Below are 24,066 nucleotides of genomic sequence, written 5' to 3' on the forward strand. Positions count from 1 at the left end.
ACATTCAAAAGGCCTGGATCTACTGTCCTTTGAACATACCGAACTGTCAACAGAAGCTTTCCATGACTTTCATTAAGGCTTCAGCACTGATCCCCAATACTTTCATCTTTCAACTTCACCAGCGTTGTATCACTGCACTTACTCCCGCTCATTCTGCTTAACCTCTACCTTCCTACTGAAGCCTCTATGGACATAAAGGCAACCTTTCAAGCTCTCTTTGGTGCTCAACCTCTTTTATCAATATTTCAGGCGAGCAATATTCCAGATTAAGATAGCAGTAGTATGTGTGACAGCTAGAATTGCTCCTAGGTGAGAGCATGTTACGAGTACAGGAGAAAAGTTTACCTCGATCTCAGGGTATTTCTTCCAAATATAGGAAGTGCCTGGTTAGGGTGGACATTTTATAGGAATTATGGATTTTCAGTAGGAGGTGCTCCCACACCGACACTCCAAAGGAAAAAACAAAGTCCCAACAATGCCTTTTTAAAAGCTTTACAAGGAAATAAAGCGTGACTGGGAGCAGTTAGAAAATATGATTGCAACATGAAACAGAAAAATCCAGAAACTAAATTCATATTCTTAGAAGTGAGCAAACCTGCTCTTTAAATGCAAATCGTAAGAACTGACCAACAAGATAAACTACAACACACTTACTTTTTGTGCAATGGCTGAGAACTTTAGCACATTGAGCGTTTCATCATATGCTGAAGCACATTGGCTTATGTTTACTATCATGTATACCTTCCCCTTTCCACTGAAGAATCCTTGAAGAAAATGAGTTAACTTACTTTCCCGAAAGGGTATGTGCTGCTGCAACCTTTAAAGACAAAAGACCAGAAGTTTAATAATTTCCAGTCAGTGTAAGAGCTATCCAGCCTGAAGACTTAAAAATATTTATAAAAGCAGTAGCCTTTAAATCAGTTAAGATTGTTTCGGACTAGATACAGCTGTTTGCCAAGAGACTGCACAGCTGTTGTGACTGCTGCTTTAGCTGTTGTCTCAGATAGGCTATAGCAATACAATCAATGGGACCACTTAAACCAAAAGTGTGTTCAACATTTAGCCTACGGTAGGTCACATAGCCTCATGCTACATCAAACTATACCCCACCTCTCTCTTTTCCTTTCCACATTCATGAAAAGGACGTATCTAGTTCTAGGCATGCAGTAGCCAACATTATCAGAGATCTCTCTCACTCAGTATCCTGCCTCTGAGAATGGACAATAGCAAGAACCTAGGCAAGAAAATAACTATACGCCAAACACGTGGAGATACTTTTCAGAACTTTTTCCCTAATCCCACAGCAGTTTGGCATTTCCTAAGTCAGAAGTTGTGCCCTTGAATTTAACAGCTGGTGATGTAGTTTTTGATGCTTATAGGAAATTTTATGAGAATTCTTAAAACATGACTAAACACACACTTGCCACTGAATAGGTTGCGTGCATTTTGGACACATGACAGCTATTCAGTTACATGAATAGTGCTACAGAACTCAGCAAGATAGTGACACTCCTACCAGAATACATATACAGCTCTTAAGTAGCTTTGCTGCAGGACTGATAAACAAGAATCATTTTAAGCAAGCTGAATAGGAAGCAGTAACTTCCCAGGGCCATCTATTAACACTTTAGGAGATCATGCTGCAGAACATTTCTTCTATATTGTTAAAATTCCAACTTATTAGAATCAGAAAAAGATATTCTGAATACATTAACAGCCCTCTAAGCAGCTGCTAGATTTAATGCATCCTTCCTACCTGGAAAGAACAAGAAAATAAGAGAGACTGTAAATTCACAAAATGTAGGGTTAATCAGGAACACATGCTAGCAAAGCTTTTTCATCTTAAGGTGTGACAGACTTTGAATAGGCTATCAGGAACAGTGTTATGGGGTAAGTGAATTTGGCAAAGTACATCCAGGCACATCAATCAGCAGACTGAGAGTTCATTTAACTTCTGGGATAGAAATAGATCTTCAAATGAGAACCTGTGGAGAAAGCAGTTTCTGGACAGTTACATCCAGCTGTGACTAGATGTTGTACTGTTTTTTAGACAGAAGATTTTTGTATTATTTTACTCTTATTTAGATCCCTGAGCTAGGGCATAAATAGGGGGAAGGCCTTCTTTTATCTGCATATGGTCAGCTAGACCATGAGGAGAGTGTTAAAGTTATATCAAGATTTAGATAAAACGGACAAATTGTCAAAGAGTGCACAGTTATGATAGCACAGCAATATCCTGCTGCTGAAAAATGTTACACTAGAAGCATGTAGAAAATGGAGTTAGTTCAAAAAGGAATAATAAAAGGCTATAAATTTGACTATTACTATGACACTGGTGAAAAGGGGGTTTTAAACTTATTCTAAAGTTTGTTTGGTAAGCCAAGCTCAGAAGAAAAAAGTCAAATTGCTAAAATCTATGATAGCATGTTTACAGGATGTTAGAATTTGCATGATTTAATTAAAGAGCAAAACAAGGCAAATTTAAAGATAACTTTGGTAGATCAACAAGACTTCACAGTAGACTTCACAACTCTATACATCTTTTCTACCAAAAACTTAGTGTTAGCATTGTATATTTTAAACAATAGCTTTTACACGTTGTAGGCAATACCTAAAACACACAACCAATTTGCAATTTGTAAGAGGACTTACTTTGACTGTTGACAGTTCTTGAGTGCATTAATACACTTGCCTAGAATCAGGAGAGAGGTGTTTATATTTCCACTCTCTTTCAATCTATCACCTTCATTGTGGGTCTTGGTACATCTTTCTGAACCAGCAAGATCACACATTGACAATCTGAAAGCAGAAAAGGAAAGTTAACTTTATTTACCTTAGAACATGCACAAGTTATTCACATTTAAAACCGATCACTTTTCTTAGAGGAAGAATTTCTTGATCTTCATCTGCACAAACTCTTCCATCCTTTTCAACATTGCTTCCCCGATCAGATTTCACACTACATCTTGCCAAACCCTTTCCCAACACACTTCCTATTTTGCCCTGCCTCCATCCTCTTCCTTCTGAGGACTTACATGAGTTCAGGAGTACAGCAGGCTAGCAGAACCTTGTGCTGAACAGAGGGGACAAGATATAGAACAGCATTGCAATCTGATGGCTTGAGGTAGAGGGCCAAGTACTGTATGAGTGTAAGAAGTAGGGAAACCACCATACATGTCTGAGGCTCCACCAGGGAGCACTGGGTGTATAGTGCAGTACCAGTACATCAACATGGAAGATAATTGACAATTTCATCACAAAAGAAGGGGGGGTCTCTGTCCTGAACTTACTCATTGACTCGGGTCACTCGTGGTGCTCCTGAATCTTCAATTTTTAGTACCTTAACTGTGAATATGCTGTGACTAAAAGGAGAAGTTTAAGTCAGCAGAGAAGTGATAAAGTAGACCAATACCTTAAAAATATTTTTAGCCTCCACAACATCTGTTCAAAGCATTGTTGAATCTGTCAACATATCTAAGCATATACGCTATCAGATACAAACATTTAAAGAGATATTTACATCGCACTTATTTTGCTTTTTCCTCAGACATTTAGATAGAACAAAGCAAAGTGCTTTTGCTTGAAGGATAGCTTTTGTACGTTCATTTTACTGAAGGACTGAATCCTGTTGGCTTAAAGCGTTGGGTCACATACTGCTAAAGGACACCAAAACTGAAACCTAGATATCTAGACCTTGGTAAAGCTTCTTCCCCTCCTAAAAGCTACAAGCCATATTTCAGTTCCTCCTTCCTCCCACACACCATCCTATGCCCAACGTTACTCCAAAAACATTCCTCACCTTCTGCTGGAGCAAGTATTTAGTTTCGTGCTTGCAATACTCTGATGTTTCAACCCCAGTTTTAGAAGTCTAAAAGCTTCTTTAGAATCAGAAATCGGAACCCACTGCAGATCTTTAGGAAGAACAAGCAACGATTATCTCATAAATATCATTATCAAAAAGAAAGACAGGATTAGGGGATAAAGTACGCACACCAAGAATATTACATTTACTTCAGACATACAAACATTTTATAAGCCTGCTTCAGGCAGAAATTATATGATGACAAATCAAGATTCCTCCTCCCATGGGAAAGGAAGGACAAGTATATTGCATCATTTCATCCTATTAGCACATTAAAATATGTTCCATCCAAATTAAGTCCGCAACCTTAGCCTGAGCACTGAAAAGCCAAAAGGTACAGTCTAATATGAGTATGAAAACCCTATGTTCATATTTATCAAAGCAGAATTCTATCTGGACAGCTTCTCTATTTTAGCCTAAAATTTTGAGAAAAAAGTCATCTGGATATCTTTCAGGGCCATCAACTTAACTGAAAAGCATCAGTGAAGAATTTTGTCTGCAATATGATGACTGTATGTCATCTTGGTAGGTGCTACATTAAATGCCTACCACCCTACTAATAGAAGTTCTAATATGAACATTATGGCCTCTGTTAAACTAGAGGTTACCAAAATAGTACTAGCAAAAATACCAGCTGTGACCAACAAGAAAGTCATTAACTGGTTCTCCTCAATAACATCAGCCTTACACTTCCAAGCTTTATAAAAAAAGATTACACAAACACAGCTCAAAGCAGACTATTTCCTACTTCACACATTTTCTAGTCTTTGAAGAAATGAAGGAATTGGGTTTATTGTCCAATTCAGCTTTTTGAATCTATAGTTTGGCATCTAAAAAGATAAAAGCAGCAGGCCAAACACCTACAAAAAAAGCCTTTAATCTAGAATTGGTATCTTGATTGTCCAAAGAACCTGTAACAAATCAAACAGGTTTAAAACCATATTTTTTCCTATGTCCAGAAACAAACATTGAACTGTTATTTTCAGTTCTGTTAACTCCCTTCCCCCCTCAACCCCAAACAAATTACATTACAGGTTTGGCTAAACTAGAGTACTGTAAAAAGTATTTTGTAGTCAGACTGAACTTTCTCACATATTCTCTGAAGTCTGTTTCTCTACAGAAAATACTAAAAAAAAAAAACCCCAGACCTGCTCAGTCAATTATAACTATGGTTAAGAACTTTTGGAGTCTTTTTTTAAGAAAATGGAAAAAAAAACCCCAAACCACTAAAATTTGTCAGTAGTTTTCAATATTTCTCCCATTTTAAAGAAATATCAAGGCAGTGGAGTGCATGCAGGTTTTTAAGAGGTACAGTCAAGAATAAAGAGAAAAACACTATTAAAGGTATAGATACTTCTATGTATGTAGATTGTTACCTTTCATACTCAAGATAGACATTTCTAGTGCCACAGTGAATACATTTAGGAGTTTTCTGATCTAGAAAGAAACATTACAGGAAGACTGACTTTTCAAATTACATGTTTGGTGATCTGCAATGTATTCTAATCACCTTTTACATAAGAACATCCCTTGATGTCTTGAGCAAGGCGTAGTGTTTTTCTTTTCTTGTCATTTGATATAGGAATCAGTAGATCATAAAAACATTCATTGTAAATCTCGAAAAATGAAACCCAAACAGAAAACTTCATGTAATCTTTTACAGTTGTGCCAGATTGTTCCGAGTCTTTTAAGAGTTCTTCTAAATCTGCCAAGTACAGAATATTACAAGTTAATATAGGCCTAGTAAAGTGAATTTAATTTAAGAAATAAGTGAAAATCGATATTACAGCAGCCTTCTAAAACACACTTACCCCAGACAAAAATCCATTGAGATTTCCCCCCACCTTCCTTAAGTATCTGGAAGTCACATGCTTACCCTACATATTTGCAAGATACACCTACTCTACCACTTCCTTTCCCACTTGCAAATTCTATCAAACACATACAGCTTGGTTAGAATTATTCAAGTCTCTTCAATATCTTTAGAAGACAGAATTAAACTGACAAGTACACTTCATTCTGACTTCTTAAAGCAAGCCTAGTATTTAGGTAGTTTTTAAATGCTAGAATTAGGTTTATGTAATTACATACAGGTACTCTAAAAGCCTGTCAGGATACCACTAAGGCCCATAGCATAGTTAGTACTACTTTTCCTTGCTATAGTTTCATCTCATTTAATGGTCATTCAGGTGTTCTTCTAACCATTTTATCCTTGTGTTTTCTGCCCAGATAACTTGCTTACTATCCAATTCACAGGCACATAGAAATGCCAAGTAGCCATTTTATTATTAACATAGGCCAAAAGTCAGTTATCGATCTTAAGAAAGCTTCTTTGCCAGCTTTATTTGTAATTCTTTAATATAAAACATACCCTTAGAATCAACTGGTGCTTTGTTGTTAGTACTATTTTGATGGTCTACCTACAAAAGAGAACAGAGACTTTAAGATGTATTGTTGACAGCATATCACCAGTACACTACCAGTTACTTTTGTCACAGCTCTATTGTCCTACTAGACAGGAATACAGTGTAGTTGCAATAAGCCAATACAAAGGTCCTGGCTACACATCATGCCAAGTTCAATGCACCTGTACACTCCTATTGAAAAGGGTGTTCTTACCTGAATACTCATTCCTGACACTTCCCTTACATCAGGCCCTATCACAGCATACAGCATTTCTGCTTGCTGAACCAGAACAAAACTAGCCACAGAAAAATAGAGAGGTGGCAGCTCACACAGAAACAGGGTGATTTAACAGGATGATTTGCAGGACCCCAGCTGCAGTTTACACATTACTCCTAACCTGGTGAATCTAGAATCCTAATTTTTTTTTATTATTGTTATTTTGCTAATTCACAATTCCGTATCTTATGGCTTGCTAGGTCAACCCTCAGAAACAGAGGCAAATGTAGAACACTGGTTCACTTAAGAAATTAAGCAAGCAACTTATTGCTTCATGATACAGGCTGTAGAAACCTTTCACAGTTGAAATAAAATCTGGGTTTTAGAAAGAGAAGGAAAATCATCTCCTGCTGAGCTGCTTTTTTTTAAAAAAAAAAAGTAAACCAAATCCCTACAGCTAGAGCTCATAAGTTTCATACACATACACTCTGTTCCCAATCTTAGTTCTGTTTGGTTAGTTCTTTTAGGCACATAACTGCAACTCATCTACCAAAACGAGTATGCTTAAAAGAAGAAACATGGATTAAAAACACAGGTGTGGTTTGTGTTGGGTTTTTTAGTGTTTTGCCAAGAGTATATTTCATGTAAAGCTGGGATGCCATAAAGTGATTCCCAAAATGGCTAAATATTTATGTAATCAAGACTTTCAGGTTTAAGCTTTACACATGCAAAACACCCACACAAACCTGTCTCTGTTGAAGCAGATGCAAACTGCCACCAAATTTATAAGCTGAAGTACTGCTCTTATAACCACAGTTTTAGAAACTAGCAGGGACATATATGTCTATTCAGACACACGTGTGACAGGTTTTTCCAAAATCCTTAAAGACTGCTAGAGCTAGATTTAACATACACCTGTGCTTTTGAAGTGAAGACTTGAATTTTGCTGCCACCTGCCTTCCACGCTGGAGAATTCCAGTTAACTGACTCAGGATAAAAATCAAGGTAACAGATAGATTCCATCCCACAATGGCCACAACACTCCATTATAACCTAGCATACACCACTAGGGAGATGCTTAATTCTTTTCATTAAAAATAAAAAAAATGCACAACAATCCCTTTCTAGTTCCAATTCTAGCATATGCTTAGGTTTTTTTTATATTATTCCATTCATTTCAGAATTAAAAACAGCAAGAAAAAGGTACGTTTATAAAAATTACAAATCCCCCATAACTATAAAGGGATTAAATAGCTTTAGAATTCCAGGCAACTCATAAAACTGAAACGCATTGCTAGACTGCTCAGTGATCTGTTTAAGAATAAAGTCCAACAGAAACCCATTTGAATTCAAATCTTTAGAAGTCCACTGGCTTTATAGCTCTTCTGTTTCAAAAGAGATTTTGGTTCCTTTGAGGATATTTGCCAAACTGGAAGATGGGAACAATCTCAAAATCATAATTTCTTTCAAGTATCCCAAAAGACAGTAAATTGTTTAAAGGAGCAGACCTACTAGCATCCCCACAGATGGAGGGACTATTTGCATTCAGTCCTTATTAAACATCAGTAACCTCAGAGGATAAAATTATCAGGTGCTCAAGCTATAGAAAAAAAAAAACCAATTCATAGAGTTTACATCCTATTAAGTATTCAGCCACAAAGCAGAAATCCACAGGAGAAAAGGGTTCATCAGCTCTATTGCTCACTTTACTGCTAATGTGAATAGCTGGCTGACAGCAGACACATCCATGCTTAAATACAGATAATCTCTTCCCATTGAAAAATGAGCAGAGTAACAGTGAGCGATCTCAAGATGTGTGTACTCATCAGTATAGAAAGAGGTGCTCCTCTACCTCTTTTGTTAAGCGAAGTATTGAATTTTTAATGGCAGTTTCTTCTCTCACTTGGTCTTTAGTCAGCTTTATATAATCTCTACACCGATGGGGTTTGAGATCCATTGCTGTATATAGCTTTCCTTGAATACTTTTAAACAACATATCCATAGTCCTTGGCAGAATACCAACATCATCTTCTGTCCCTGTAAGCAACATACAAAAGAAAGACCTCAATTATTACTGTGAACAAGGTATACATGTAAATGAAGACAGAAAGATAAGCAATTCTAATCTCAAGGCACACATGAGGAATTTGGAGGCCACTTACAGCATGAAGCAGTGGGTTTTTTTTGTATTCTCAGTGTAACAGAAGTGTCAGAGTGTTTTGAAAGGTATTTGGTTTTCAACAACAGCTCATGCTCTCTCTACCCCTTAGACGGTAAGGCGTATAAAATAAAAAACTGCGGGGGTATTCTGCACAAGCTTAGCCTTAAAGAAAAGAAACCAAACCAACCACAGCCAACAGACATTTAATAGAAATTTGCAGTTTTTCAATCGCATTCATAGGCTGCCTTCACTATCTGTCTCTCTCAAGGAGGTAATCTTGAAATGCAACTGATGACTGATCTCAGCTGCAGTCCTGTACTAATTCCAGAGACCCTACAAAAAAGGTTTAGACACCTTGTGAAGACAGACTCGCTCCTTTCCTGTCCCAGACCTTTTTCTCAGAGCATACTACTTTTGCACCTGAAAGGCAAAAAGGAGTCAAATAAAAGCCTCAATGCATACTTGATCTTTCTAAATCCAGATGCAAGTTTAAGTAGTGTTTACTTTACTTTGATTTTTAAACCAGAGAGAAGAAGGGGAGGGAGGGGAGAGTGGAAGAGAAACTACTGTCCTGTCTCAGACTCTGAGAGCGTAATCTTCCAGCCTCTGATAACTTCACCTATTCCCAAGACAGATTGGCTTTTATCAGTTACAGCACTAGCTGTGTTGCCTAAGGCAGATCCTACATAAAATCTGGTTGGCACTCAAACACCAAGCTAGTAGCCAGATAACACGTTAAGTTACAGTACTGTTGCATTATATTTGTTTCTCCTCATCTCCTCTCTTGTCTAATAATTTTTTGTTTATTGTAATGCCACTTGTAATTCAACTTAACATGAACAAACTAACAGTCACTGGCAAACAATGAACAGTCCTAAAAAACTGCTTCATTCTTCACTTAAGTCCTTTGCCATTGACAGAATACAGGCTTCCATGTAATGCCAAAGTGGAAAAGCTATATCGACAATACTGGGAATAACAGAAGAAGAAATCAGGGCACCCAGTAGGCAACATTCTGCCCTGCCAATTCGTATTACAAGTTGATAGTGAAGTCCTAAAAATGTAATACTATGAAAAAGTCTCCAGAGTCTGAAAAGACACGAATCAAAAAATTCTTGAAAAACCACACAACACGATAGACCCCAAACTAGCCAAGCATAGGGGATTGTACACATTAGGAATCTGGGGTTTGTTATTTACCTATTATTTATTAGGACAGGAAAGAGCATCCCATTATCGCCCCAGACTAATGCTAACTGATAGTACTGGCAGTAGTCTTCAGTTACAATCCTAACAGAAGACCAGTTAGAGTACAATGTGACTTCAACAAAGATCAATTTCATATGGCACAAAATTCATTGTCCTCCTTCTACTTCTGTGTATAAAATAAGTAGCATAGCATCTAGAACTGCCATTTCATTAGGAGAAATTGTTTCCATGTGAATCAAATCACTGCAGTTGTTAAAATGTTTTGAAAAATAATTAAAGAATGACATCTTCTGACCAGAAAGGATATTGACCTTTAACAGTACATCAGGAGACAAGGTGTCCTAGCATATTATTGATAAGCTCAGAAACTTGAGTCAAGACAGAACTACTTGGAAATAATCAAACATGTTTCAAAATGTTTATTCTCTGCCTATAATAATTGAAACAGACTCAAGTATTATTCCTTGTTTGAAGACAGTGCATATAAAATGCAGATGACCTTTATAATAATAATAAAAAAATAACGAAATGCTAGTCCGGTGTAGAGTGACTTATATATATCAGGATGTGAAAAGTATGTAAGATGTATTTTCCTAACTCCCCCTCCAAGTATCTAGAATGTCAGGGAAGAGGAGGAAGAGTCACACAAAAGGCTGAAATTATTGCAGCCTTACAAGGCAATACCACTATATATTTATGTCAACTCTGGCAGTGACTGTCTGTTGTCAGTTTAGTGATGCTTGTTATGGAAGGACACTTTCAAAGGCTATTTATTAACATTCAAGAGAAGCCAATGTATAGGGCCTACAGTTTAAATAAAGGAAAAAGTTATAATATTTCTGCTAGAAGCAATTCTCACTTTAAAAAAAAAGGAAGCTCATTCAAGGAGAACACATTTCTACTTATACCTTGGAACGTGTAGGTTTTCCCAGCATTTGTAACACCATATGTAAAAATAAGACGATTATATCCATCTAAGAAATCTTGCACTGGTTGCTTCATGGTACCTTCAAAGAATTCTTCTTGAGTTGTTTCAGGTCCAAACACCTGAGCATTACCAAAAAAAATTGTTATTTTGTTTAAGCAATCATTAGAGACTTTTAAAGAATCTTTTAAATTCTATATGTTTATAATCTTAAAGACTATTGACAGTTATAAAATCTGGTTTGCTTGGTATTAAATAATATAAACAACTTTTTCCAGGAATAAACTAAAAAAAAAAAAACTTTTAAAGACAATTCATTTACTCGTGAAAAAGTAAACTTCTGTATCATCTGTCCACCAGTTTTTTCACTTAATCGACTCAAAGAGTTTTTGGGGGGCTTCAGTATGATGCTTGTTGAGTCTTCAAGTGAAACGCAGTCCTATTAAAAGTAAGCACAAGCAATACAGGCATGAAAAGAGTATAAAGATCTCAGCTTATAGGAAAAAAAAACCCCAAACATTTAAAGTATTTTTAAATTAATGACACACCTGCAATTCATATTCTCTTTCCAACGATGTAAATGGCCTAATACGCAGACAAACTTCTATGTGTCCTTTAGACTCCAAACTGCTCCTCTTAAATTTAAAAAAAAAAAAAAAGATTAAGGAAGTTAGAAATTTTACTAGACTCTTTTTGATAGCTAGGATGTTAAGGCAGTTTCATTTTCATCAGGCTCTTTTGAACAGACTTATTTGATTGCATGGGAAGCAAAAGTAATTCACGACATCAGTTTTTACAAGTGCTTAGGCCCCTGCAGAAGTTTGCTGTGATAACTTAGAGTTAATAATCTTGCAGCACATATATATACACTATATTCAAGCCAACTAGAGATTAAGAATGAAACCCACAAAAACATTCTACGATTAATCTGATCTGAACTAGCAATTAGCCTCATTCACAGGAGACTGATGCACCCAATAAGGAATCAATGCAGTGCCACACAACTTAATCTAATCCTACATATCTCCTCCACATTAAAAACATACTAAAGATGCCTCTTATCTTCTCTGTAATATTCTGATTATTCTTATCGATAAAAGGACTAAGCTTATCTAAAAAAAAAAAATACCCAAACAATGCAAACATTAAAGCTTTCTTACCTGGCTTGTGTCTGAGCTTGAAGAAGCCAAAGAAAATTCAGCAGATAGATCTGCTTTAATATCTTCCACATTTACTGGTCCTGGTTTTTGAGGTGGCTCAACACTAGCAATATAGGATGGTCTGAAAAATTTCTCATCCAAAGTCAGTTCCATCCTGCAAGATAAAATAGAACTATTTTTTGTTCTCTGATCACATAATGTAGAGCTTCTGGAGTCCCTTAAAAGACACGTCAATTTGAGAGTAATAGCTACAATTTCTTTGATGAGAAAGCTTTCTTCATCATACTCATAATTTACACAGCAAGTTTCTGATAGCTGTGGAGAAGGTCTGTAGAGGGGTTCACATCATGATGAAATGAGAACAGTCATTCTTTCAATGAAAAGCAACTGTTTACCAGGGAAAAGCCTTACACATATACCACAGCCTTGCTAAAACCCACATCTGACACGGAAGATACAATTTTAAAAAAAGCAATCATATTGTTCCACATCCACTTCATCATCCCATGATGGTGTCCATTTAGAACAAAGGCTCATTGCAAGAGTAACCCCAACTTCATGGTTATCTCTGCAAGACCTGTTAAATAGTTGGTATTAAGCTACATTACCTCTATAATACAAGACAGAGTTCAGAAACATTCCAAAGACTAATAGATAATTTTAGCTGTTAAGGGGACATTGGAAAATTAGAAGACCTCAGCAGAGTACAAGTATTGCTGTTTAGTCACTTTTTTCTGTCATTTTACAGATCAGTAATTCATTTATTAATCCATAATTCAATTATTTTTGTGCATCTCAGAATCTGGGTAGTGAAAACTTGCTATAGAAAATGAGGGTAAATTGATTCAGTGTTGATAGTAGACAGGTACATTTCAAAATAACCTATAAAAACTGCATTTTATTTAAAAATGCTGGTATATTTTGTCTGCACTTTACTCTCTGTCCTGGTTTCGGGACATTCGGCATTGCTTTTCCTGGGATATTGCAGATATGACTTGGCAGCTTTTGTTACGGATTAAGTTTAAAATAACTCATTGGGCAATTACTCACAGACTATGGCAGCAAGTGTTCTGGCACTTAGACACCTACCACATGGCCTCCTACAGTTTTGAAGCTTTGGACACAATGATTCAATGGTCTTCTAATACTACATTCCCATGTTTATGCTACAGCAATGCATATACATTGTCTTTTTAAATACTAATGGAAAACACGCACTATTCATTAAAACAATGGACAGACCATGGCTGGTTCAAAGCCCTTTTGCTGAGGAAGAGTGTTGCCTATTAAGCAGTCATAACATTTTTGTTCTCCTCAGCATAAAACCCAGAACATATCAGCACTTCAGTGTCAAAATGCTTAACAGCTCAGCCTTCCTATCTAGCCTGTAAAAGGCAGATACAGAACTTCATGAAGCTAGACAAACATCAGCAAGCTGCAAATCAGGTAAAGCTACACATGAGCTAAGCAGCAATGTTTACTTTGTTTCTTCTAGTCTACAGTTTTTATGTTTGTCAGGCAACTGTATGAAAACCAGGAGAAACTTGGCCTGAAATATTATCACAGTTTGAACAAACACTGACCTGCGAGTAAGCTATTACTGGAAAGAAACATACCTGCGCTGTCACGATCTAGAAGTCTTTTTCATTAGCTACACAAAGTCACACTGCAAAACTCTTATCAGGCCTTGACAGGCAACATATTTGTTAGATACCTGACATTTTAGTTGCTTTAAGTAGAGAGCTCATTTTAAAGTGTGATTTGTCAAGACTATGCTCTCATTCTGTGCCTCTTCACAGGGCACAGGGAAGAGACAGATATTAAGCTATGTATGCAAAGCTAGAACTGAAAGTCATCACATGAGCCCAGCACTCGGACCAGCAATGTTCAACCACTAACAGCATGCATACCCCAAGATGTAGACTGTCCATCTGTCTCCACATTGTCATACAGCACTGTAATTACCTTAGATATTCTGGTGTAAACAGCTATATTGTCTGGCTGTAGCCACTAAAAGGTGTTTGTATGCTGGTTAATGTAACTCTGCTTATTGTGACAATAGAGTTTAGAGCTGCAGACACCCTAAGAGAAGGGGATCCAGAGTGGCACACGCAGCAAAGCGCAGTCACAGTACACACGTGGCCTGGAGCACCCTCAGGCGGCACAAGAAAGGGTAGGAAAGGTTCCAAACCAGACGATAAGCCTGTATAAAAGCTTATACAAAACCTAAGGCATCAGCCTTTACACTTCCAAAAATTAAAAAGGAAAGTTTTCCCTCCGCAAATACCAATCTTTCACGTCAAGGCTTTGCACTGGTTTCCCGTTCTTACGGGTCACTGCCGCATAGCTTTGTCGGCATCACGGCCCTCGGCCGGGCGTTGCCCGCGACTTGCGCGCCCCGCAGCAGTACCGAAAAGATTTCACACACCACCCTCCCCCCCCCGCCCCGCTCTCACCTGTAACTTTTCGCCCACCGTAACGCTGGTAACCACCATCGCGGCAGGCAGAAGCGAGGGGAAGAGGCCTCAGCGCCGACCGCCACAAAGGCCACCCACGCTGCTTCCCAGCTCCGCGACCCCTAGGCCGCAACCACCGCCTCCTTCCCTCCCCAAGCAAAAGCCCCACAACCCGCACGGGCTTACCTGAGATCCTACGCCACGCTGGGCGGGCCCAGCCGCCGACCCCGCCGGGTGAAGCCAGCCCCGCTCCGCTCCCCTCACCTGCCCGGGCGGCCGCCACTCACCGGTGCAGCGCAGCCAGCACGGCCGCGGCTTCTTTTCAAATCCGGCCAATGGCAGTGCGCGGCGCCGCGCGGCCTTCTGGGAGGGCGGCCGTTGCTGCGGCGAAAGGCTCGACGGGAAGTGTAGTCTCGGTGGGGTGGCGTGGCGGGAAGCTGCCTCTCAGGTGGCGGCCGGGCTTTGCCGCGGGAGTGGGCTGAGAGGGGGTCTTTACTGAGGCGTCTGTATTGCACGCACCCAGAGCCGTCAGGGCCTGTCCCCTCCGCGGCAGCAGGACCTCGACTGCCACGGGAAGGCGCCCTGGCCTCGCCGGGCCTGCCCCGCGGCCTGCCCTCACCTGCCCGCCTCGCCGTCTGCGGTGCCCGGGGTTTGCCTCGGTCTGGCAGAAAGATGTATGTAAGTTCAAGCTTGTCGATGCTCCGGGTGATTACAGTGATGCTATTTCCACAGGCGTTTTGCAGGCTGAGAGGCAAGCTGAGGCTTTGCAGTCTGTATATAAACAGGTTAATGACTGTTTGCAGGTAGCGAAAGGGAAGAGGCCAGGTGACCTGCTCAAGCTGCAGATGCTCTATATCAGAGCAGGGATCAGCAGAATTGGGAATTCTGGTTTTAAGTTCAGGTTGTGCCTGTTCCTCGCTCTGGGTTACAATAATGACAGAGTGACAGCTGTGGAAAACACTTAATAAGGTATCTTTGTTTAAAACCTTCCCCAGGTGGAAATTATTGTTTGGTACCAGGTTTGCATGACAGGGATTTAATTTCTTAAACATGAAAGAGAGAAATCCTTTGGCTGTATTTTTAAAACAGTGTCATAATGCCAAACAGATCATCCTTTTCTAGAACGTCAGGGTATGGAAATGTACAGGTTTTGGTAACAAAAATCACCATACGTTTCTCTTTAGACTTGGACAGGAATTCTTTGAACTTTAATAAGGAACGTCTGCCTGTTTTAAACTGAAATAAAAGGAGAAGTAACTTGAAAGTAGTCGGTAACTACTAAAGCCAAATGTTTGCCTTTCATTTGAAGGAAAGAATGCTAGCTAGTGCCAGCAATTCTGTAAAAGAATAATTCTACACAGGTCCTGTATCAGCTGCTTTGATGAGGTTGTCTTTAAGATTAAATCCCATCTTTCTTTAAACAGAGGCTATGTCATATCAGTAAAAGATGTGTACTTGATTTCAGTTTGGATGCAGGCCATGTTGCAAGAGTTGGTCTGTTTTAACAGCAGAAAAGGATGCAATGTTGAATTTGAAATCGTTTGCCAAACAAAACTGAAAAGCTCTTGTAGACATTCTTTAAGACTTAGGCTAACTTTTTTAAAAGTGTCTTAGTTTCTATCCTGAACAGAACAGTGAATTCAGACTACTGAACTAACCTAATGCCAAACCACCTTTTTCATACCAGGAGGAGACTGAGAGCGGCTCTCAAAGAAAAGGAAAAATCAGCTCCTGGGAGCAAACGTGAAAGTTGTTGTCTTCCACTTGTTGTAAAGGAAAAAACTGAAGATCTTCTTGGAATATTTTGCGAGGTATATTCCTAAGAAGGGTGGGGGCTATTTCCTGCAGAAAATTGTTTGTGCTAAGTTGGGGCATGACAAAGCTCATGGTACAAGCAATATTTTGATTTTGTTTGAATATTAGATTTCTGAAACTTTATAATACTGCACATGCTGCATAATTTAAACTCGTATCTCAAAGGACTACCATCAGCATACTAAAAAAGCAAAGTAAAACACAATCTAACATGTGCTCCTAACCTCACACAAACCATGAGAAAGCAAACATTAGATCAGCATAACCAACCCAGCCTGTTTTGGAGTGGGAGATGATGAAACTCCATCTATGTAAATAACCTTTATGGCTTTCCACCAATATGTTCTCCTTAAAGTGGATTGTGCAAGGACAGCCAGTTACAACAAAAATATCTGCTGCCAAAACTGTTAACTTATTTGCCCCTGAAATTTGATTATGTTTCTTTTCAAAATCTCTATAACTTGTGGAGCAATGTTGCCACTCCCCAAGGGGAAAAGATTTTTTATAAATTACTTGTTAGAATTCTCACCATTACCCTTAGAAGCTTATGCTCCTTGTATTTGGGACAGGATTCAAAAGTTGTGGATAGTCTACTCATCTGAGTGATGAGAGGATGCCCTATGAGACAGCATATCTCAGCTAGCTTTTACATTGCTGTCAGAAGTAATTAGAGACACAGTCAACACTGCTGGGACTTGGCCCAGCATCCTTCAGCACATCTGAGCAGCAGCCAAACCAGGACTGGCTTCAGCTTCTTTGTGCTCAACCCACCTTCCCCAGGGAATTAACAGAGTATTTCAGTTTCCCCTCGGCACTCCTGGTTCTGCTGTGTTTCCCCATGCCCTGACAGCGCTGCCTTTCCGTCCTGGTTGGAGGCAAAGTCCGTCTTCTGCAGGGTTTGTTTGGAGCCGACTGGCACAGAAAGCTCCCATTCCTTGTCACACAGGTGTCTTGGGAGAAAATGGTGTGCTGTGTTATCTTCTTGGTAGTCTGCCACATCAGCCCCTTTTCACCCCTATCTTTCAGGGCAGTGCTTGTCATTTTTCTTGTTATTTGCACAGTCCTGTGGATACGTTTCACGTTTCCTTTAATTTGAACCTATATAGTGGTACCCTCACTGTCCCGCTCCCATCAGTTGACTTCAGGTGACCTTATTTCTAATGCATATACAGCCGACTTTATGAACTCCTGAGTTTGCAGGCTGTTCATTTGCTTATTTTTCTTTAGTAATGTAGGTACAGTTTCCTTTATCATCTCTTTCAAGCAACAAGCTACTTCTTCAGTCTCCCATTTTCCTGTTCTTTCAATGTCTTTTTTTCTATGGATTACTTTTGATTCTTTACCTATTTGCTTGTTTCCTGCTCAAGACTAGCTTTAAAGGCACAAACGTAAGAGAAAAATGGCTTGGGTCTGTCAGTGTAATCTTTGTGCTTTAGCGTGCATGCGTTCAAGCTCTCCCTTGACCCGGCCAGCATGGAGGCGGTCACCTGAAAGCAAACAAACGTTCACGTTGCCATCATGTGTAAGTTGACGGGCGCAGCGTTTCTTCGTTCAGAGACGTGACCGTACGTCACGTTAAGTACGGGCAGCAAGGTGACGCGGCCGGGGCGCGAGGCGGGCAGCCCTGTCCGCGGCCCCGGCCCCGGCTGCCCGCCCGCAGTGAAGGCGGGCAGCGAAGGGCAGGGGGCCGCAGCGTCGGGGCCCTTTCCCCGGAGGCTGTGGGGGCTTTCTGCCAGGCGCCCGCCTGCAAATGCTACGGCTGTTTTGTGGCTGATCTGGTTAACTGAGTAACTGCGGGATTTCGGGCGGGGTGGGAGGAAACCGTGACTGGAAGGAGCTTGCAGATGGTCGTGAGGCTGCTCCCTTGAGGTGCTCTGGGAGCGTAAAATCCAGTCTGGAAAATGAATCGTTGACCCACCGGCAAAGAGGGGCTCACACGTGCCAGTGTGAGATAGCCAGCCAGGAGCCTGGAGAGGAAGGAGGTGATCACTGATGGGCAGCTGGAGGCAAGCCATAGTGCCTGGTGCCGGACTTGGGCCTTGAAGCTTGGCCTCTGGCTGCTTGCCAGGGCCAGGGCTGGCTGCTCCGGCAAGTAAGGTGTTGGGGTTGCCTGTGCTTTGTGGTCATGGTTGTTGAAAAAGTCATTCACTGAGGACAGAAGAGACAGGAAGCTCACAGCTGGAGACATGGTTGTGTTAAGAAGTCTTGTTTAGGTACCGCCATGTGTGTGCTTCTTGTAGATGCAGTGAGGCCACCTGGTCCCATGCCAGTGTTTTGTGTAATGAAAATGTGCTACATGTGCTCAGCATTTGGTTTTTAAATCTTCATAGCTTCATTTGAAAAACTGTGCATGGCAAACATAGTATTACTCCTTGAGCAGGAGCTGTATTGTCTTACATAGGAGAAGGTTTGAAATGTATTTACTGAGATGTACTTTGTTCAGTTTGCGTAACGCAAGGCTTAGTCTTTGGAAAGTACAACTGAGACAAAAAGCTATTGCTGTTTCTTCCTGCTTCTCTGTCAACCCTCTGGTTATTCCTTCTGTCCCTGTTTGAATTATTGCATAATTCTCTGATGAGCTAAAGAGATCATTTCAGCTGTAACCAACCTTTTAATCCTGTAATTAAACCAGAAAGTTTCAAAATCAATTATTCTCTGTAATACGGTAGTATAAATAATCACTGTTTTGAAGGTAAGATCTAGCATTTTGAAATCAGAACCTTCTACCTCATTATCAGGCTTAAAGCGTACCAGAAGACATAATTGTGTGTCTTAGATCATTATGCTTACCAAGTGTATGAGTGTACTTAAGTTCTCAGGTTATTTTAATTTGAACAGCTCTTTAATAAGCACATGTAATGAAATGCCTCATAGTGATAGTGTTCTATACTGGCTTTAGTGACTAAAGCAAATGAATGGCTTGGATATTTTGAGGAATTAGTAATGCAGTTAATTTTTTTCATTATTTGTGTGCTGTATGTTTTCTCCACCCACTCACCCATATTTAAATCTTGTGTTATTATGAACAGGAGGCTCTTTAAGGCAGGATCATTAGGGTCTTCCATTAGGGCAATTGTACTCATATTTTCCTAATACAGTGGGATTCTTAACCTCACAGGGGCTTTTTAACATCATCACAGCATAAATGATGGTAAAATATGTTTCTTAAATGTTTCTGTGATATACCCTACTCATTTGAACTGCCAGTTTGGAGTAACATTTAACAGGCTGTCAAGACAAATAATAATTGAGAAATATTTTGTGTATGTGTGTATTTATGTATATATTTATATATGTCTTACTACCAAAGGAAACTGAAGCTTCACTAACTGTAGGGCCAAAAAAAATCTACTTTTTTTTTCTTCTGCCTTTTCTAGGGTCTTTCTATAACTCTGGCAGCTGTAAGACCAGTAGTGATGGCTAAGTATTTTGCTTTATTGCTAAAAGGGCCTGAAGCATTTAGACATGAGTCGGCTTGATCAGGCCAAACAACACGATATCATATTAGTCAATATAACAGCAAAAGTGGCCTCCGTTGGAGAAAATGGTAAGAACTGTTTTCGCATTGTGACACAATTATTTGTTCTATAAATATATCAGCTGTTTTGTCTGACTGATTCATAGTCATGTAGCTAATAGTGTAGTTAGTTATCAGGCATTTAAGGTATGTGTTGTGAATAGTAAAACTGTTGTTTAAAAAATACAGAGTCAAAGGTTTTTTTGTGAAAGCGTATTTATACGAGAAATGATGACTCCTCTTAAATTGTGTGCTGTCTTACTATTTTTAAGAACAAGTCAGCATAGGTGGCTTTTCCATAGAACTGGTTGCTAAATACAGTTTCTGGGATATTTGTGATGTGCCCCAGAAAATTAACTCCATCCCAACCAGACCCAGTCTGGTTGTGTCTCACTTTGGATTGTGATCATGCTGAATCATGTAAACCGGGCATTTTTGATCTACTGGTAATCACATAATTGGAAACCTTGACAGAGAATCCACAAGCACGAGGACTGATGGTTGGTATTAGCTAGGTGTGTAATGTTCTTCCCTCTTAGTCAAAATTGTACTGATGTCTCAGGACATACTGTTGGAAATGGCTCTACAGCTGGAATAATAAATTGAATCTTGTACTTAGAGAAGTCAGTATGAGTTTTGCCACTGTTTTCACATAGGCAGGATCTTGCATTTTAGTTTTCTTATGGATTTCAAGTCCTTACATCCTTTGGATATAAAAATAGGGTTTTGTTGTTGATACAGAAGGACAGATAAAGTCCAGGAACATTGGCTACTTCAGGAAGTGTTTTTTATATATATTGCTTGTATTTCATGAACTCTGTATCCAAATTTTGTTTGGTTCTGTGAAATGCCCCCTCTTTTGTCTTTTTTTTTTTTTTTTTCCCCTAATCCTGTGCCTAAGTTCTGCAAATATTTGCATAATGTCCTTTTAGCTCCAAGTCTGGGATTAGGCCTATTGCCACTTTTTGCCATACATGATGTTAATTATTCTCTTTGCAGACAGTGTGTTAGCTTGCAACCTCCAGGTTAAGGTCTGGGGATGAAATCCAAATCTTATTAGTAAAACTTTATTTCTCTCCATGTGTTGTTGATTTTTTTTCAGTCATCCACAGAGCTGTATAAATACCAACACGGGTAACCATAATTTAAAGGTAAAATCTCAGGATTGACTTTCCTAAAATGAAACATATGTTTGAGTTTTATTTCAGTTGAGGTTTCAGAAGTTTTATTTCAGTTCCAGGCTGCTTATGGAAATTCTTCATGGTGTAAGAAATTCAAGCTTTAACCCTTAGGATTACTTTTTTGAGGATACTGTTTCTTCTGTGGTAGTGTTACGTAAAATACAGGCTGTAAATAGCTGTCTAATGGTCCCAGAGCCCTCAGAACAGCTCCAGAAAATTTTACAGAAGACATTCTGTTGATATTTACATTCTCAACTGTTGTTCTGTCATCTTACTAGAAACTTAACAAAAGATAAATAAATTGGAACATGAAGCCAATACCTATCTAGAGTAATGCAATTTTGAAATGGGGAAACTGGCCAAGATGCAAAGATATATATTTAGATATATCAGATGTATAGCTGATAGCTGAAGAAACTGAAAGATTTTCATTAAAGGGGTGTGTGTGTACGTGTGTGTGCGTGTGTATATATATGTAAGTTCTGTGCAGAAGCTGGAAGACTGGACACTTCTGTGTCTTAAAAATATAAGGTGCCTGTCCTGGTTTTGGCTGGGATAGAGTTAATTTTCTTCCTAGTAGCAGGCATAGTGCTGTGTTTTGGATTTAGTAGGAGAAGAATGTTGATAACACGCTGCTGGTTTTAGTTGTTGCTAAGTACTGCTTATGCTAGTCAAGGACTTTTCAGCTTCCCATGCTCTGCCAGGTACACAAGAAACTGGGAGGGGGCACAGCCAGAATAGTTGATCCAAACTGCCCAAAGGGCTATTCCATACCATATGACGTCATGCTCAGTATAGAAACTGGGGGGGGGTTGGCCGGGGAGCAGCAATTGCTGCTTGGGAACTGTCTGGGTATCGGTCAGCGGGTGGTGAGCAATTGCATTGTGCATCACTTGCTTTGTATATTATGTTGTTACTATTATCATTACTATTTTACTTTATTTCAACTATTAAACTGTTCTTATCTCAACCCAGGAGTGTTTCTCACTCTTCCTCCTCTGATTCTCTCCCCCATCCCATCGGGGTAGGGGGAGTGAGCGAGCGGCTGCGTGGCGCTTAGTTGCTGGCTGGGGCTAAACCACAACAGTGCCTCAAAAAGATGTGGTTCAAGAGCAAGAAGCTTACTGCTCATGCAACATGGGCTAAATCCAAGGAGCAGGATATGTTACAGTGTAGCCATTACAGTATTTCAGTGTAGTATTACTCATCTTTCTGGCTCTGACACCCAAGACAGCTTATTTTATTCTTGGCAAGTGTCAACTGTCTGTCTTGACCTCAGAAACTAGTGCCATTCTCTGACATTATGTACCGTTCCTTGGAATGTCATCATGGCTTTGGGCACTGGGGGCTTCTCCTTGAACTCATGTACAGATGCGATTGGAGTGGGGTAGTCATGCCACTGACCTTCAGATGTTTTGACTTGGGCTTCCTGTAGAGCCAGTGGAGAGAAATGCTCAGAATACTTTCAGGCCTAAGTTAAATTCTTGTTCTGGAAGTGCAGTTATGCTACATGGTACAGCTAAGCAATATAACCATAACCCAGATTGCCCTCTGGAGGAACCTTGCTTTCTTCACTAGCCTCTTAGTTTAGATATCAAAATTAATGTCTAGTATTGGGTGACACAGTTATCCTACAGCATAATAAAAGGGCAAGGAATGAACATTTAGAAAACAAATTTCTTAACCAGTGACTTTAAAGGACTTGAAAATAATGGCTCTGACAATAGCACATGGCCCAGGACATTTCTTGTTTCGGTCTAAGCTTGTCTTTTACTTTTTTTTTTCTTTTTTTTTTTTTAAGCTTTTATTTTATTAGTATTTCAGGCTGGCATCGCCCATCCTGCCATCCTGTAGGAAGAACAGAAGGCAGGGAGCTTAATACGTGCTAGACATCTGCCCTGCATGGAATGAAGTCATACTCCTGAAAAGAAGGGCCTGTATTTGTGGACTGCCCTTGCAGTCCTTCAAGAGAAACACAGTCTTTTTCCCTGTAAGTGGACCAGCAGATGAAAGATGAGAAAAACTCATGAAGTCTGAGTTGCTCCTCAAAGAGTAGATTAATGAGCAGCTTATTTTTTTAAACACATTCTTACACCATTATTTTCAGCCAAATCGGCAAGTAGATCTATGTGGCCAAACAGGTGCTGGGACAGCAGAAGAGCAGGCAGAAATTGCTGGTGGGACGAAAGTGCAGGGCTGCTTCTCTTCTGTTAGGCATTCTTAGATTGGCTAAATTCCTTGTGAAGTTGCATCTTTGGCAATTCTTCAGCAAGGAGTCAGATATGCAGATGGCTGGCTGGATTGCAGCCTTTGGGCATATCCAGACTTGCAGAGTTAGAGAGTATTTCCAAACATAGTTCAACATACAGTTCTCAGTTTGATGCTGCCCTGCCCGATATTGTCATAACATGCTGCAGCCCATGAGAAGCAGAGTTTTGAAACAGGCCAGGCTTCCTTACTGGAGGTTTTCTCACAGCTGAAATCTGAAGAACCTGAAAGATTTCCACTGAAACGATGAGTGTTACCAAGCACTGGCTGGTCTGACCCTCTGTAGTCAGAATAAACCCCATTTTGCAAGAACTGAGAGGTAAACGGCAAAATTCCATTGTTAGTAATTCAGTTTTGTGTATCTGAGTTTCCCTTTGCTGTTTCAAGAGATTATAGTATCTGACTGCAGTTTCAGTCAGGTGCTTTTGTATAGTGTTGCCAAGTAGTGTCATGCTACCACGCTTCATCGTGTATGTGGGTGCACTGAAGAATACACACACATTTATAAAGCACCTTGAGACCTTTCTGGGTGAATGGCATTATAAAATGAAGATAATTATTCCAACAATTCATCCAAATATTCTATATAAAGCTGATTTTGGCATTGTGAAAGAACCAAAACATGCAACAATCTAGGGGTAAGGCCGGAATCCTTTTATTTTAAGGATAATATTAGTATAAAGTTAGAAATGAGTCATTCTCTAACTAATTTCTAACTGGGTGAGTCATGTTCTTGGCAAATCAATTATCCAAGACAAGTGACTCAGAAATGGATGCTATAGTTCTACTATTGTTTTAATCAGATGACTATTGCTGTTACAAGTAAACATGAGGCTTGATTTCGGGTATAACAAATGTAGCTCTACCCTGCAAATTGTGCTACAGTGCTG

The 24,066-nt window shown here is 39.6% G+C and overlaps 1 protein-coding gene across 1 annotated transcript in view; it reads right to left on the reverse strand.

The window, feature by feature from the left end:
* KIF20B (kinesin family member 20B) overlaps positions 1-12,092 on the reverse strand; it is a 41,475-nt gene extending 29,383 nt beyond the window's left edge. The window contains exons 1-11 of the mRNA XM_075717586.1: positions 11,940-12,092; positions 11,328-11,414; positions 11,102-11,218; positions 10,763-10,901; positions 8,337-8,521; positions 6,234-6,282; positions 5,373-5,567; positions 3,800-3,911; positions 3,291-3,362; positions 2,653-2,799; positions 655-817 (exon numbers count right to left, since the gene is read on the reverse strand). Of these exons, the coding sequence (XP_075573701.1) occupies positions 655-817; positions 2,653-2,799; positions 3,291-3,362; positions 3,800-3,911; positions 5,373-5,567; positions 6,234-6,282; positions 8,337-8,521; positions 10,763-10,901; positions 11,102-11,218; positions 11,328-11,414; positions 11,940-12,092 (1,419 nt within the window). The remainder of the gene's footprint in view (positions 1-654; positions 818-2,652; positions 2,800-3,290; positions 3,363-3,799; positions 3,912-5,372; positions 5,568-6,233; positions 6,283-8,336; positions 8,522-10,762; positions 10,902-11,101; positions 11,219-11,327; positions 11,415-11,939) is intronic.
* Positions 12,093-24,066: the final 11,974 nt, after the last annotated feature.

This window comes from Pelecanus crispus, chromosome 10, assembly GCF_030463565.1.
Source record: "Pelecanus crispus isolate bPelCri1 chromosome 10, bPelCri1.pri, whole genome shotgun sequence".
NCBI lineage: Eukaryota > Metazoa > Chordata > Aves > Pelecaniformes > Pelecanidae > Pelecanus > Pelecanus crispus.